Source organism: Pinus tabuliformis, chromosome 5_1 (genome assembly GCF_031772625.1).
Source record: "Pinus tabuliformis cultivar Carrire ecotype Pingquan chromosome 5_1, CPIR1, whole genome shotgun sequence".
NCBI lineage: Eukaryota > Viridiplantae > Streptophyta > Pinopsida > Pinales > Pinaceae > Pinus > Pinus tabuliformis.
The window spans coordinates 912110567-912127311 of record NC_142305.1 but is presented as its reverse complement, the minus strand read 5'-3'; the positions used below and the strand labels follow the sequence as shown (position 1 = coordinate 912127311).

The 16745-nt window shown below is 35.6% G+C and overlaps 1 protein-coding gene across 3 annotated transcripts in view; it reads left to right on the top strand.

Annotated features, from left to right (window-relative positions):
• The window catches only part of TAF2 (TBP-associated factor 2), a 317600-nt gene that overhangs the window by 170579 nt on the left and 130276 nt on the right, over positions 1–16745 (top strand). For all 3 annotated transcript variants that reach the window (XM_089433145.1, XM_089433144.1, XM_089433146.1), the window contains 2 exons: positions 14049–14128; positions 14352–14394. In XM_089433145.1, the coding sequence (XP_089289271.1) occupies positions 14049–14128; positions 14352–14394 (123 nt within the window). The remainder of the gene's footprint in view (positions 1–14048; positions 14129–14351; positions 14395–16745) is intronic.

Here is a 16745-nt window from a genome sequence, read left to right as displayed (position 1 = left end):
GTGAGATTGGCTTAATTAACCGAGTCAGTATTGCTATATGAAATTGGCTGGATGACTTTGATTTGCGGTTCAAATTTGATTGGGCACTTGTTAGTATTTAAAAGACAATCTTTGTGGTTTTCAATAATTTCTTTTCTAACTATTTGATTTAGTTTCTCCTCTACCAAGTGACAAACAATTATCAACAGTGACAAATGTAGAAAATTATGCTCAAGTTGTAGCCCAACGCAGTTTCAAGTTTTGCATGGTTTAATGCCCAAAACCATCATAAAATGTATGACTGATATATATATATATATATATATATATATATATATATATATAGCTTGAAACAAAAGGCTACTCTACCACATTTCACTTTTCAGCTAATACAAGAGAAAATAAGCAAGCACACGTACAAGATTTTACACACTTGTTTTTGGTCTAATGGCTTTGGAAAATCTCACAACGGGAAAACCAGTCTTCAAGGAGGATTTATTTGTTTCTAGAGAAATTTCTTACAACATTAAATACACAAGAAATTCAACTTATCTCTCCCCTTGAATAAGCTTCTCTGAGGATTTCTTTGCACTGAAATCTGGACTGATATTTTTCACCCACAGTCTGCTCTCCTTCGGTGAAAATTTTTGGCCTCTTAACTGCTCCTTCAACACAGGAACTGAACCTCTTAACAGTCACCTCCTCTGCTCTGAAATGCACAGCTTACTCGCACCTGTAGCAGGTCTCTCCTCCATGAATTAAACACTAAACCAACCTCTGAAACTAGCCCAAAAAATCAGGCTGAATGCACTCAGAACTGGCCTGAAAAACTCGCTGAAGGCTCTCAGAACTGGCCCGAAAATCCAGGCCTGAAAATCTGGGAAAACGTGTAGCTGACTGAAGGGTAAAACATGACTACTAATATGCTGGTTAATCAAGTCTCATACCTGGGATAAACTCGACCTGTGCACAGAAGTCTACAGTGGCTGCTCCTTTGAGTTCGAGACTGCTGGTGGTCTTGGCTTGTTCTCTGCTGTAAAGTTTCACACAAATACTCTTCCTTCTTTTGATCTCCTTGCTCTCCTACGTTCTCTTCAAGTCCTTGAGAGAGGAATGATGAGCCAAAACCCTTTTTCTTTTCCTTGTCTTTCCATAAGATGAGAAACCTAACCCTAGTGATCTAATTGCTGAAATTAAATCTCAGCTCATTAGATCAAGGGTAGAAATAAAGTCCACCACTTGACCCCTTTCTCAAGTTGTCCCCCTCACTTAATGAGCCTTGTAGTACTTTTTAATGTTTTAGTACCATGATCACTTTTTCTCTCATAAAGTGACTTTTAACATATAAAAGTCACTTTGATAACAAAAAGTTTACTTAGTACTTTTCACATAACGTCACCTTTAATACACATGTGACTTTAATAAATTAAAGTACCTAGTTGTTATGAATAAAATATATATAAATAATATAAATATAAATAACAAGGATAATTGTAATAATGATTAGTTAACTAGTAATTAGGTTGAAGAGGCATGTCTAAATGAGACATGATTCTCCATGAAGAGACACCTGCTTTGTATATAAGCAAGCTTCTCTCTCTCATTCTCATTCTTATTCATATTCACACACTTTAATATAATATTTGTATCCTCATGGATGTTTTCATATTCCAAGTCTTTTGGAGTAATTAATTTGTAGAAGGAACTTTGTTCGCTTCATTTGGTATCAGAGCAGTCAATTCTTGTCCGCTTCACTGCTGCACAGAGCTCGTTCTCCGGTCACCGGCCCTTGGCCATCAATCATCATCAACCTTGTTGTTGTCATACTTGAAGCGTTTCGCTACACATTGGGAGAGTCCATTTTTAGGTCTTTGGCCATTTGTTAAAAAAAAAAATATCAATTTCAAAAAAATAAATAAATACAAAATAGATCTATATAAAAGAAAAGAAAAAAAAACATTGTCACAAAAAAATAATAAATTATTAAAAAAGAGACAAGGAAAAAATATAAGTTCATAAAAGAAAATCAATATATATATCAGCTTGTATCGACTAAGATGTTTGTCCCGAGAGAGAAAGTCATTTGAAGCCGAAAAAGAGATCAAGCCTTTTTCATCGACAAGCTTTGAGGACAAAGCTTTTTGAGGAAGAAGGCAATGTTACGAATAAAATATATATAAATAATATAAATATAAATAATAAGGATAATTGTAATAATGATTAGTTAACTAGTAATTAGGTTGAAGAGGCATGTCTAAATGAGACATGACTGTCCATGAAGAGACACCTGCTTAGTATATAAGCAAGCCTCTCTCTCTCATTCTCATTCTTATTCACACACTTTAATATAATATTCGTATCCTCATGGATATCTTTATATTGCAAGTCTTCTGGAGTAATTAATTTATAGAAGGAACTTTGTTCGCTTCACTAGTACCTTTCCTCATAAAAAGTACTTTGGCCCTTGGACATTAATAAAACACATAATGTCACTAGACAAAAGGTTTATTAATGTGTCTTCCTAGGCCAAAAGGATAAATGCCTAGGAAACACATCCTTGGTACCATTTTTCTCAACAACAAATAATGACAAAAGGAGTCACTCTTGAACCCTTGACACTTGCTAGGTATTTCGTGGCAAAACTTTGGCAATGAAATGGTATATCTTAAGAGATTTGCTATTAGAATCTTAAATTAGACTTGCAGTGCTTTAGGTTGCTAGCAAATCTGGAGCATGTTGGAGAAAATGCATTCCAAGAAGCGCAACCGATTAACATAAAACAACTTAGATGGCATTGTTTTTTTCCGTTATGATCTTTGGCTTTGCAACTAACCATTACTTGGTGAGACACTAAGACACATGGCACTTAGCTCAATTTGTGATTTACTTATGGCTTAATCTTTTGCATTTGAAGGAGTGATTTAATGTTTAAACACTAAAGTTTCATTCATATTTCAATGCTTCATGATGGTGTCAAATTTGGCTTGGATCATTCAACTATTGATTTGAACTTGGAAGAGGTAAATTTAGATCCTACATTTAGTTGGATTCAATTGGAGGAGGCCAATCTTTTTCACCTTGTGGACTTGGAGAACCTTGAGGCTCAAGTGGCTGAAGACATGGGAGAATTTACTTCTTAGCGTCTTTACTATTCAGTATTAGAGTTCGCAATGTTTATTATTTAGTTAATTTTTGTAAGTGGATGCTTATAACTCTTTGCTTGTCCAGTGGAGTTATATTATATACGAGATACCTATTCATGCATGAAAATTTGGACATCTATTGATATTTTGCCTTGTATGGACACAAATCTTTTGAATATGAATGAAAAGTGTTTTTTTTACTCAAAATATGTCTATATCTTTGTTTTCTTCTATTTGCAATTTTTTTCCTAATTTGATTCAAACTCTTGGCCCTTTTTCCTTGGTGTTTTTTTGTTGATTCTGAGTTTGGTAACGTTGGCTAGCACAAAAGTAGCCAAATGCCACAACATTGGTAGCAACTTGTTGAGTCAACCATTGGGCACAAAGAAGGTTGAAAATTTATCACGCCACCCTCAAGCACTTAAGCAAGTGTGAGGTTGCTGGTACATTACCAACCCCCATGAACATGGACCTCGAATTTGTTCCTTAATGGGCGTAGAGACTTTGATGTATTTGCATTGGAACAATCCAATGGGCAGGGTGGAAGTTTTCTTGCTTTCTTGTTGTTTTAGCCATCACATATATTATATAAGATTATAGTTTTATGTTATAGACATCCACCACATAAGGTATATTATATGATTGTAATATCCAATTTAAGAGTTTATAAAGGCCCTTTTGTATAGATATTCCTTGTGTGAAAATTCAATTGATAGAAGGTTGTCCTTTAAAAGTTGTAAATGTCACTCACACTTGGTGGAACAAGGGAAAGAAGGACACAAAATGTTATCTTTTTAGAGAGTCCACGAAGGAAATAAAGAAATCAGTTCTAGTATAGAGAATGAAAGGATGTTTGTCATAGCAAGTTTGAACTTCATCATTAAACTTAAAGGGATCATTCAAATAAAAGAGGTTATCAATGTTATTATCCATGTGATATCTATGGTTACATTGATATCCAATTTGCCAATCAATTACAAGTTGTTGAGGCAAGCATAATTGAAAACCTAAATTAAGGCATTTTTTATGAAATAAATGATAATTGGTGATTATATTTTAGAATGCCAATTTAAAGGTCTGTCTACATGGATTAACGATCCTATAATTTTGGGTTTGTCTGTGTCATGGTGACAATATTGTGTACCTATCTTTATAACATCAACAAAAAATCATTGTCTTGACCTCGGGACATTGGAAACGTTATGGAAAAACCTGACAAAGCCTAAGTAGCATTAAAAATTACAATATATATATATATATATATATATATATATATATATATATATATATATATATATATATATATATATTCAATTAAAAAAATAGAAAATAAAAACATTGGGTAAGCACATTGTCACATAAATATGAAAAAAATACTAATAAGATGCATAAGATGCTAATTGATACATCCAACATTATTGTGGACATTGATAGTTGCTTGATCAAGGATCAAAACCCAATTAAATGTTAAAGAGACATAGTGTAGTAAACAAGAGTGAACATGTGCTTTATCTATTTTGTGCTTTGTATTTAAGTTCTTGTCCATTTGAGTGACTTGGTCCAAATTGATCAATGTCATACTTAATCGTGGTTTATCGCTGGCTTGGTAAACATTGATCACTTTCCCATGATTTTATACTTTATATATCTTTAGTAATACAAATGAGTGTACAAATGTTTACAATTCTAACAATCTTCATCTTTGCATATTTGCCCTCTTGTGTTTTTCTAGTTTGTAAGTATCTTCCTTTTATTGCTGGGGCTATGGTCATATCAAATGGTACTAGAATTGAACGATCATGACCACCAGATCTAGTCACCTCTAGAGTTTTCATCTCTCACTCTTTCTAGATCTAACATCATTAGGGTTCTTATGGTCAAGGAATCCATAGTAGGGGGTCTCTCGAGCTACTTTAGCGATAGTTTGAGATTGTTGACAAATCTAGGGCATAGCGATTAGTTGATTTGTCTATGATAGATAACTGCTTGTGAATGCTTTTTGCTTCTTAGATTATGATCTTCGTTTACTTATGTTATTATAGTGTTCTTCTTCATCAAACAGTGACCAATGCATAAACCATAAAGAGATAAGAGACACACAATGTAGGCTATCGGCCATGGCCAAAACTTCTCCCAATCGAGAGGAAAACCCAAACGAATTATTCTTCTTATAGAAACTTCACTTGACGAACACCAAGACCATGACCTAGGCCCTAGACAAAATGACCTCTCCAAGACCAAGTCACAAGATCCTTCTTCGCTGCACAAGTCAACGCAAGTCAAACTTCTTCCTTCATTGCACTTCTTGGCTACCTTGAAACTTCAGCCGATTTTCCATAGATCTGCAGTTCGTACTACTGCAATTTCACACGTGTGAGGAGTAGGAACAAGTTTGGATGTGGTTCGCTTCTTCTCTATATTTAGAGACTTCTCTAGATGAACTCGACTAGCAATAGAATTGATTTGGAGACCCTTTAGATGACCTTCCCTTGGACTGTTATGATAGCACTACAGAAACCCTAGGTTTTCTACCACACGTGTGAGGTTACTAACCCAAAAACAGATTCAAATGCTTCGATCTTTCCTTCCTTCTTAATGCTGAATTTGAAAGATTTTTTTTCTACGTGATTTCAGGACCCCGGAGATCAGTGACTACTATGTCGATGGAATATTTGCACCAGGAAGATCCACATGAAGGGATCACTTCCTGCTAGCTCAACCATGGAGCCTGACCCCAAGGGTGTCCATAGAATTAAACTCACGATCTCTCAATAACAAAGTTGCTTTACTAATAGGGACTCAACCATTTGAGCTAACCCTAAGATATTTTCTCTCTCTCTATATATATAACGAAATTATTTATATTATTTTATATTTATTAATGTTCATATGTAATATATTTTTTATTATGTGAGTTATGAATTTCTAATAATTTTATTTAAGTTATAAAAACTGCTTTTAACATTATAAAAAATATACATGTTTATGATATTGGGGTAGTATGAATAATTTTTTTGCTAAATGATTTAAAAAACTGAATTATTATGGTCATAATGGATGTGTTTACAACTTTTTAAACATGCTTAATACCATGTAAACTTTTGAGAAAGAAAAGTTAAATAGGAGTAGAGATCTGGCCACACAATTTGATCAAGTGCGGCTAATTTAGTTGGCTATTGAATAGAGTCATCATTAATCAACTAGTTTTTTCTTTATTTTTAATAATAGTTACTTGCAGAGATGCCCTCGAACGGTACTATTGCCTTCAGAAATTTGATTACATGTGCTCTTTCTGGGTGGATACTTTTGATTACCAGGAAGCCTCTGCACTCTAGCATATTTGGGAGTTTCAGAGAATTTGTTGGGCGACGATGTTATGGATTTTTATTTTATTTTATTTTAAATAACTTTTTAATTTTAATTATTTACATGATGGGTTGATTTGATAAATTTATTTTATATCATTGTTAAGTTAAGGTTTTAATTTATTTTAATATGATATTTGTTATGTTTGTTAATGTTCTTTGCTATTATATAAAGTTAAGGTTTTAATTTATTTTAATATGATATTTGTTATGTTTGTTAATGTTCTTTGCTATTATATAAAGTTAAGTTAATTCTATTAGAGGTTTTTAGCATGATGGTTTATCGTCGAGTTCAAATATGAATGAGAATGAGGTAACTTTTAGAAACTACATTAATGTTATCAAAATTTACATGTTTATATTTTTGAGGTAGGATGAATAATTTGTTCACTAAATGATTTAAAAAAATGTATTATTATTGTTGGACACCTTCCGTTAGGGTTGGTGTGGAGGAATGCCAACAATCATAGAAGTCCAAGAGATCTCTTGGAAGATGAAAACCAAAGCTTATACAATGTATTAATATGTGTATCATTTGAGTAATAAAGCATTCAGTTTCACACCTATTCTTTCATTTTGGTTGCACTGTCCAACAAATCCAAGAGACCTCTTGGAAGATGAAAACCAAAGCTCACACAATGTATTAATATGTGTATCATTTGAGTAATTAAACATGCATGCCTATTCTTCCATTCTGGTTGCACAATCCAACAATGGTGTTGGACCGTTTTATCCCATACTTTGCATTGTGATCCGATTTGGATATGATGAGGAGAAATCAAGCATCTCTTCTCAAGCCAAGGATGGTGTGTGGTACAACCCTTACTCATCAGCTAACTCCCAACACATTGGTTTTCTCCCAAGAACCATGGCCACACAGAAAAACAAGCCGATCTTTGGGAATCAGGTGTGTTGAACTCAGGGACAAAGAGACCTTTTGTTTGTGGATGAATGGTCACTGGTTTTGGGACAAGAGGGCCCAAATACAATTTGATCTAGGCCTATAACTTCATTAGGGACGTCCACGACACATTAAATCAACAACCTAATAAATTTCCAGAAACACATCATGGACATCTACCTTGTTCACCCAAAAGGATGTCGAGCAATCCAATGATATTATCTTTTTAATTTTAAGATAATTAAAAAATGTTCTTATGTGGTGTTTTGTAACCGCACTTGGCTACTGGATTTTCAAAAATCTAATTTTTTGTATCCTTATCCGTGTTTGTTTCTTGGTAAGTTAGCCAACACATGAAGGCATTGTATGCCCTTTGAAAAAATCAATGGGTTTCCCCTTGATAGTGACCCTTGACCAGTAGGTGGAAAGTTAAAACATTGTATGTCCCGTGGGAAAAATTTGTGGGTGTCCCCCTGAAATTACTGTTTTTGTAGATTCTAAACCTAAAATATAAAATCAACTGAAAAAAATGATAACATAAATAGGCAAAAAATGTTGGATAAAGTTGTCATTGATGTCAATCAGAAGGCAACTTGGGTGCATTGTTGAAGCATGGCAACCTAAGTGGCATTGTTGAAGATGATAAAATCCTAACCTAATTGGCAAACCTTAAAAGGTTGGTTGTCTTGGTTGGCAAATGAAAAGCTAAGTAAAACCCTAGGTATATGCTTGATGAAACCCTATCAAATGAATGTCTTGGATACATGAATGAATTGTTGAAAACCCTAAAAGTATACTTGACAAACCCTAGATGATGTTGAAAATAATGACAATCCCCATATACATAATACCCTAAAGATATCCTAAGAATCCTTAGATATGTCCTTGCTATTGATAAAGAAGTCCTAAGATCAATTCATGATGATGATACCTTGCCATAACTCTAATATCCTAGTCGTAATGCCTTAATGTATGAAAAATCCTTATAAACCCTTATCTAGAAAATTATTCCAAAATCCTAAGGCATGTCCTATATTCTAGGAGTGTCATAAAGAAAAAAATATTATCGTTCACGACATCATCTTAAAATGGTTCCTCCACAAGTGTGACGTTTACATTTCTCAACACATAAATATAACGTGTAACAACTTCGTTTAAATACAAATCTCGGCGAAAATATAGAAGGAAAATGAAAAACAAAGTTTCACATCTTGTGACCCTGAGGAAGGAAGTCAAAGAGTAAAAATAGCGGATTTAGTAGGGAATCCTGGAAGATATCTAATGATTTGCGATTTGCTAAGAAATTCTTGTGCAAGAAGCCTGAAAGACAAAGGGTTTACAGTGGTGTTCATTGTTTTGTTGGGATAGAATTTGTTTGGTATTTTTCTGTGCAGGTGAATTTAACAAGTCATTGAAGATTCTCCTTTGAACTTGGTTACGTAACCTTTGACTTGCGGGTTTTGGTCTAACGACAATTGTGATTCCCAATTTGTGGTATTAGAGCGTAGTTCATGAGTTCGATATACCCGACTTGCATTGGGGGAGAGATTGTTGGACATTGGAGAAACCAACGCTCCCCGTGTGTTTCGTGACATGGACTAACTGCCTCTCATGGATCCTTATCTCTGGCAATGCGATCGTTGATTAACACCTACAGGTTTTGGTCTAACGACAATCATGACAAGTCAAGGAAGGAAGTTGACCTTTTCAAGCTTCAAGTACAAGAAAGAGATAAGGAGCTCACCAAGGTTAAGGAGGAATTGCATCAAAACAAGAAAATACATCATGAAGAAGTCATATCCATGACAAATCAGTAGGATAAAGCAAAGAAAATGGAAGATATTTTGTCAAGTCATCTTGAACAAAGACATAAGGACTTGAATAAACTTGAAGCAAAAATTGGTCAATACAAGGAAGAGGTCTCCTACCTTAAATCTTAGCTGAAAGACGTGAAGAAACAAGCATAAGGAGCTGAAAAGGTGATGGAAGTTTTGGCCCTCATGGAAGGACAAGTTGATGAAGCAAAAAAGGAAAGAAATACCATGACAAACCAACTAGAAGGAAAGGATGAAGATATCTCCAAATTAAAATCAAATGTCACCTCACTCGAGGCCCAATCATATGAAGCAACAAGGATGAAGCAAGAAATGGAGAACCATCCTACAAGGAAGGATGGAGAATGCAAGAATATGAAAGGAGAAATTGATATCCTAAGGAAAGAAGTTGATCAACTCAACAAGAGTCTAAAGAGCTCTCAAATCCTAGATGACATCCTAAGTCGTCAAAGATCCCCTCTTGATAAATGTGGTCTTGGTTATGCAGGTGAATCTTCTAGCAAAAAGGATGCCAACCCTAATGCATCAAAAGACAATAACATGGAGAAGCTTCAAAGTTGTGTTAATACACCGAACTCTAGTAGAAGCAAGGAAAAGAGTCAAAATGACATTGGAAAGACCTATGCTCCAAAAAAAAATGTTGATGTTGCAGGTAGTAATAAATATTATCAAAGAACCTCAAGGCAGAACAATCTCAGAGATGCACAAAGGCAATCCTCATTTTCCAGGTATCAAAGTATATTTTTGGGTTATTGTTATTCTTGTACAAATTTTGGGCACATAGCAAAGGATTGCAAGGCTTATAACAAAGAGGACTCCAATCAGTTCCCCATAAATAAATTTTTACGAAGATACTCCAATGTGCACGCCAACAAAAATTATGCTCCATCATTCATGTACAAAACTGAATACTTCAAATGCCATAATGTTGGATATTTAGCTAGATATTGCCAATTAAAGTGGGTCCCTAAACAATCTGAAGAATCGTCACAAAATTTTGGAGAAGAAAGCAGGTTGCACTAGAAGAGAATGTTGAATGTACTTTGAATGCTCAAGGCATCAAGATTCAATACCTATTGTTGATCAATTTAAGGGCATCATAAGAAGATCATGCATACTATTAGGGGGAGCTTATGACATTGCCAACATGATGGCAAAGAATGCAACATATTGTCACGGGGAGGAGCCTAATGACATAAAGAGAAGCATGATGATAGGGGAGAGCAGCATGAGTAGCATGATGTTCAGAGAAAGCAACATGATGTCAGGGGAAATACTGGTTGGAAATATTTGTTATAAAAAGCACCCCATTTGCCATTGATGTCAAAGGGGGAGATTGTTGGATAAAGTTGTCATTGATGTCAATAAGATGACAACTTGGGTGCATTGTTGAAGCATGGCAACCTAAGTGGCATTGTTGAAGATGATAAAATCCTAACCTTATTGGCAAACCTTAAAAGGTTGGTTGTCTTGGTTGGAAAATGAACCCCTAAGTAAAACCCTAGGTCTATGCTTGATGAAACCCTAGAAAATTAATGTCTTGGATACATGAATGAATTGTTGGCAAACCCTAAAAGTATACTTGTAAAACCGTAGATGATGTTGAAAATAATGACAATCCCCATATACATAATACCCTAAAGATATCCTAAGAATCCTTAGATGTTAAAATTGGCAACTAGGGCCAAACTCCATGTGGGTCATCTTATTTATGGCAGCTGATATTTTTATTGGATCCCTCTCATCGAGAGGTGTAGGATTGATCTAAAGATCATCCGATTCCGTCAAGTATTCATGGAGTTATGAATTTATTTGTGTTATAAGACAAATTGTCAAGTCGGCCAGCAACTTGTGTAGGCTCAAAAGCCCAATAGTCATGTCTATTCATCATACACATTTTAGTATAAATAGGAGAGGACTTCATTTTTGAAGACACACTCTTCATGTGATCTCCTCCTCTCCATGTCTTTGGGTTTTTGGTGAAGGAGAGAGACACTAAGAGTATGCTGGGCTAAGTAGATGATGCCCTAGCCACAGTAGCTGATGCCCTAGCCGCAGTAGCTGATGCCCTAGCCACAGGTGATGCCCTAGCTGCAGGTGATGCCCTAGCCGCAGTTATCCGCAGTCATGAAAAGGAACCGCAGTCGAGACATGTAGCCACAGTTAGCTGCAATCACGAAGACGAACCACAGTCAAGACATGTAGCCACAGAGAGCTGCAGTCATGAAGAGGAGCCGTAGTCATCTTCGAATGAAGCTGAGCCGCAGCAAAGGGTTTGACTGCAGCTCGCTTTAGGAATAGTCATAAACTAGGGTGCTTGAGGAACAGACTAATTATTCAGTCTCCTAGCAGCCTCAGCATATAAGTATATATACATGTATCTCCATGCTCTCACAATAGTGCATTATCTAGGCACTTATTTCATACGCAGTCACAGTCTAGGCATCATTGTGAGGAGAAGGTTTACAATGATACAGTCTCGGCATCACTACAGGAGATCTCGGTGCAAGGAGAACTTAGCCTCGGTGAAAGTGCAGACACAGTCCTAGTCTCATGGTAAAAGTAGGATCTCAGCGACTATCACTATCTCTGTGTAATGAGAAGAAGCAGGATCACAGCCTCTACATAATGAGAAGTAACTGTACCATAGCCTCGGCATAATAAAAAAAGAAGTGACAAGGATCATCTGTCTCAACCTGATGATGGTGGAAGGATCTTATCATGTTCTTGAAGATCATAATCTTGATGAAGGTTACAGCAGTAATGAAGATCTTAATGGAGCAGTCATGATGCAGCAGGGACCTAGCTGAAGGAGCAGTCCTATCACAGTTGTGATGATTAGCTGGGTACTGTGTGTAGATCTTACTTGCTGCTGGGCTAGGCTGCAAGCCATAGCCAGCAGCATAGATTGTGTTAAGGGTTGCACTAGTCAGTCTTGCAAGTATGGCAGTACTGTAACCTCAACTTGATGACTGTATCAAGGATGAGAACTGAAGTTTGATGCCCCAGCCCATGTAGCTGTGACAGCTTGTACTGCAGGAGAAGGACAGCATTCTCATGGTGCAGCACGGAGAGGTGCAGCAAATGGACGAGATGCAACACTATGTTAGGTGAAGCTGTCACCTTGGAGAATCAGTTGAAGCAGAATGTCTTCAACTGATCTCATGTATCATCATTGTAGGAGATGATCTATGCTCAGAATCCAGATCTAGATAAGTCAAAGTGTTGACTTCTGTTGTAAATCTACTATCTCTCTCTCCGCTGAACTATTGAAGAACATAAAAGAAGAATTGATCAAGGGTTTCCCCACATTGGGGTTTGTCCCTGGCTGGTGCCACATCTTGTGTCCTCTTGTCTTGGCTTGTCTTCTGCGATTTATGTTTATGTTCTATCTGCAGTTTACTTCAATGTTGATGTGATTGCTAATCTGGAAAAGATATGGAGCTAACTGTGAAAATTGAAATAAATTGCTCTTAGCATAGAACATACCTAAGATTAACATTAGATATGTCCTTTCTCTTGATAAAGTCCTAAACTTAATTCATGATGATGATACCTTGCCCTAACTCTAATATCCTAGTCCTAATGCCATAATGTATGAAAAGTGGTTATAAACCCTTATCTAGAAAATTATTCCAAAATCCTAAGGTCTGTCCTATATTCTAGGACTGTCATAAAGAAAAAAATATATTTCTTATCATTCAAGACATCATCTTAAAATGATTCCTCCACAAGTGTGACGTTTCGAAAAAAACGTTTCACACCTCGTGAACCCGAGGAAGAAGTCAAAGAGTAAAAATAGCAGATTTCATAGAGAGTTCTGGAAGATATCTAATGATTTGAGACTCGCTGAGAAATTCTTGTGCAGGAAGTCTGAAAGACAAAGGGTTTACGGTGGTGTTCATTGTTTTGTTGGGATAGAATTTGTTTGGTATTTTTCTGTGCAGGTGAATTTAACAAGTTGTTTTGTGCAGCCAGCTGCAAGACAATCATTTTCTTATCTTCTGTCATTTGTCTGTGGACGACAAGTTTCTGAGTTCACACAACAGCAGGCAATATTTCCAGTGACAAGGGGACTTTTTTTGCAAGAAGCGTCATTCATATTAATCAATGAATCATATAATCTTATGTTTTGTGTTCTGCTGGCTTGCATAGCTTTCGTGATGCTCCTGTCTGTGCCTGTCGCTGCACATGCACCCATGAACCCTGGCTTTATATATAATACTGTTTGAGTCAACCAGGTGTACACTGCACACTATTCCCTATCTTTTCTGAACTGTATGCAAAAGCATATGAGTAGATTATACTATGGATTAATCAGGCTAAATATTGATAACTTTAAGATGTGATTGCTATATTACTGGTTGTTTCTGATATTGTCTTTCTCTTGTGTGCTGTTTGGTTATGTTTTATTGTGAATATTTCTAAGGATCCTTTGGAATTCTCAATTGGAAAACTAGTTCTGTCTGTAATGCTGGAGATGCTATGTTGTTTTATGCCCATCTAATATTTTACAATGTCTGTTTTCTGTCAACCTCCCATATATATCTTTCTTTATGATTTGTTTTCTACACAATTTGTTATTTTACATAGATATATTCCATGTTTGTATCTTCTGGCAGAGGATAATCGATTCTCTATTCTTCATTCCTATGTCACATATTTTCAAGTGTCTCTCATGCAATGGAAGAGGATTATTCATAATTAACTTGATTTCTTTCCTTGCAATGGCAATTTCCATGAGGATTTACTTTGTTTTCTTTTTTCTGTAGTATTAAGTGTTCACGTTTATAACTGTTTTGTTCACTGCCCCAATCTATTTCAGGAAACTGACTGGGCTGGCCTCATGCATTTAATTAAGTTCTACAAAAGTCGGCGCTTTGATCCAGATATTGAACTTCCAAGGTTGTATTTTCTTCCTGTACAGTTTATTCTCATAAACTTACCATTAATCAACTGGTTTTGAGTCTTCTGTTACTAGAAGATATAATTATAGGCATGGCTCTGTAAACTAAGATAGGAAAGACTCTGAGCTGATAGTGTTTATTTTTCCCGTTTTATACAGTAGGTTTCAAATCTTTGTGCTCCTTTGTGAGCTTGTATTTATAAAATATTTTTGTTGTTTCAGGCCAAACGACTATCATGATTTTTCTGAGTACTTTGTTCTTGAGGTAATGATGTAAGGTAGGGTTTGGGAAAGCATTATTTGCAAGTAAATGTTACATATCATAGAATGATGTTTGCTTTTGAAGATGTTATCAAAGATTGTTTGGAATCTTGTACACTTGTTGAATTCAAATTCTTTTGTTGGTTCAAGCCTGTTTTTCTCTCTCATTTAGAGATCTGATGAATGCAAAATGTGTAGACTGTGGTGGGGACAACCCTTACTATAGTGTTTTGAAAGGGATTCGATTGGGACCAATCAACCCTAGGTGCAGCAGAATCGGGGCTGACAAATAAGGCTGGATTATGTCTTTGTAACTTTCTACCTGTCTCTGATCTTGCAGGAAAAATGTTTGGATTTTTTTTTTTTTTCATTAGATACTGTCTTGTTAAAACATTAAGTGTTTTTGTTTTCTTCGTACTGAATTTCTGTGTTGTGAACTTGTAATAGATTGGAAATTGGTAGACATTACAGATCATATCCTGATTCAAGTAGCAAAAAGCAATTCCAGTCTAGTGAAGCTTTTTATTTGCCATTTGAGCTTTGTTGATTTCTTTGATCTCTGAATGAATTCATAATTTGTGGCCCCAAAGCTAAGTCACTTGACACGGGGATTCGGGATTCGTAGTGTCGGATTCGGACGCGTTGACCCCCTGGAACAGGACACATAGGATTTGTTATATATTATTTTATTATATATATATATATATATATTAAAAATAAGATTTTTCTTACAAAAATTTTAATTAATGATACAAATTTATTGATTTCAAACATAGATCTTCATCTATAGCATGCATAGTACATACAAAAGACAAAGATACTTATATGAAATGGCAAATGGTTACAGGGAAATATAATCTAAGGCATATTAGCAACATAAATGCCTATTAGTAGAGGATGAACAAAATTTTAGACAATATGGACTTTTATTTCAAAATTCAAATATCTGCATCTCAAGGCTAATTTTTGCTGATAAATTATCTGAAATCTGGGGTCATGTCTCTTCCAACAATGCCAGTGACTTATTAAACATCCGCTTCTCTAAAAGTCTTAAAAGTATTTTGCCAACTAAAGGACAAACATATCATGGATAAATAACAGTCAAACAAATCAAATGTATGAGCAGTGAAGTTTAAGTCTTTTCAAATCTCAGATCACTTCTTGAATCTTGTCAAGTTCATTGTTTTTTCTGAGAAAAAATGATATTGATGATTCTCCAGTATTAGAGTAACACACATCTACAGTACAAAATTTGCTTGGAGATTGCCTGCTGAGGATGAGAATAAGCCTCCAACAAAAGAAATCTAACCCTAGAAATTCTGTTCTAGAAACTACATAGGAAAACTTTTGTCCAACGAACTTAAAACATACATTTTTCTCCAGAAATACTGAAAAATTGGTCACTGAGACAATTGTTTCTAGTTATTTTCTGGGATACTCTTTAAGAACTCTTTAATTATTTTTTTAATGCCACTAATGCCTCCACTCGCTAGGTGGGGCATAACTCTGTGTTTGTTACCCATGTAAATTGCTTTCTGGGAAATTCCTCTTACCATTTATTTCTCGCATTGCCTTATGCATGTTTGGATTGATGCTAAATACAAAAACTATTGCACAAACATATATTTGCATAATTCTCAACCTTATGTTGAGCAGATTGCAAGTTGGTTGTCATTGATGTCAAGGACTACAAGTTGAGGGGGAGTTTGTTGATATTGTTATTGATGTGTTTTTGGTGTTTGTGGTGTCCTTTGGTGGTTGCAGGTTGCTGAATGTAAAGATCCAATGGCCTATCTTTTAAGGCATTTTGTCTGTAGTTGACATGCTCAAATTCTCTTGCAAAGTGTATAATTGGATAGTCCTATTAAAAACCTTTGCAATGATATACGACACTTGGCCTAACTCCCAGGGATGGGTGCCTGTAAGGTATAGATCTAACTAGCTATTGCAAGTTGGTGCCTGTAAAGTGCTGAGGTTGGTGCCTCTAGCAAGTTGGGGGTTGCAAATCTGAGGGGGTTGGGGCCTCTTGTGAGTTGATGCTCACAAAAAATGATGTAAGCAGAAGTTGTGGCTTAGAATTATATCATAAGAATACAAACTTCGTGGTTTTTTCCTAGATGGGTTTCCATGTTAATTCTTTGCGTACAAAATGTCATGTGAATGGTTCTTTGGTGTTTTTTTGCTTACATTTAATTGCTTAATTGAATGAATAATTGTTAAAATGGTATAATAATGATTCCCCCGCCCCGCCCCCCGCCCCCCCTCCTCCTTGTCAATATTCTTTGATTGTTACAATTGTATAATACTAATTCACCCTCCCCCCAGCCCTTCTCAATATTCTTTGATTCCCAACAA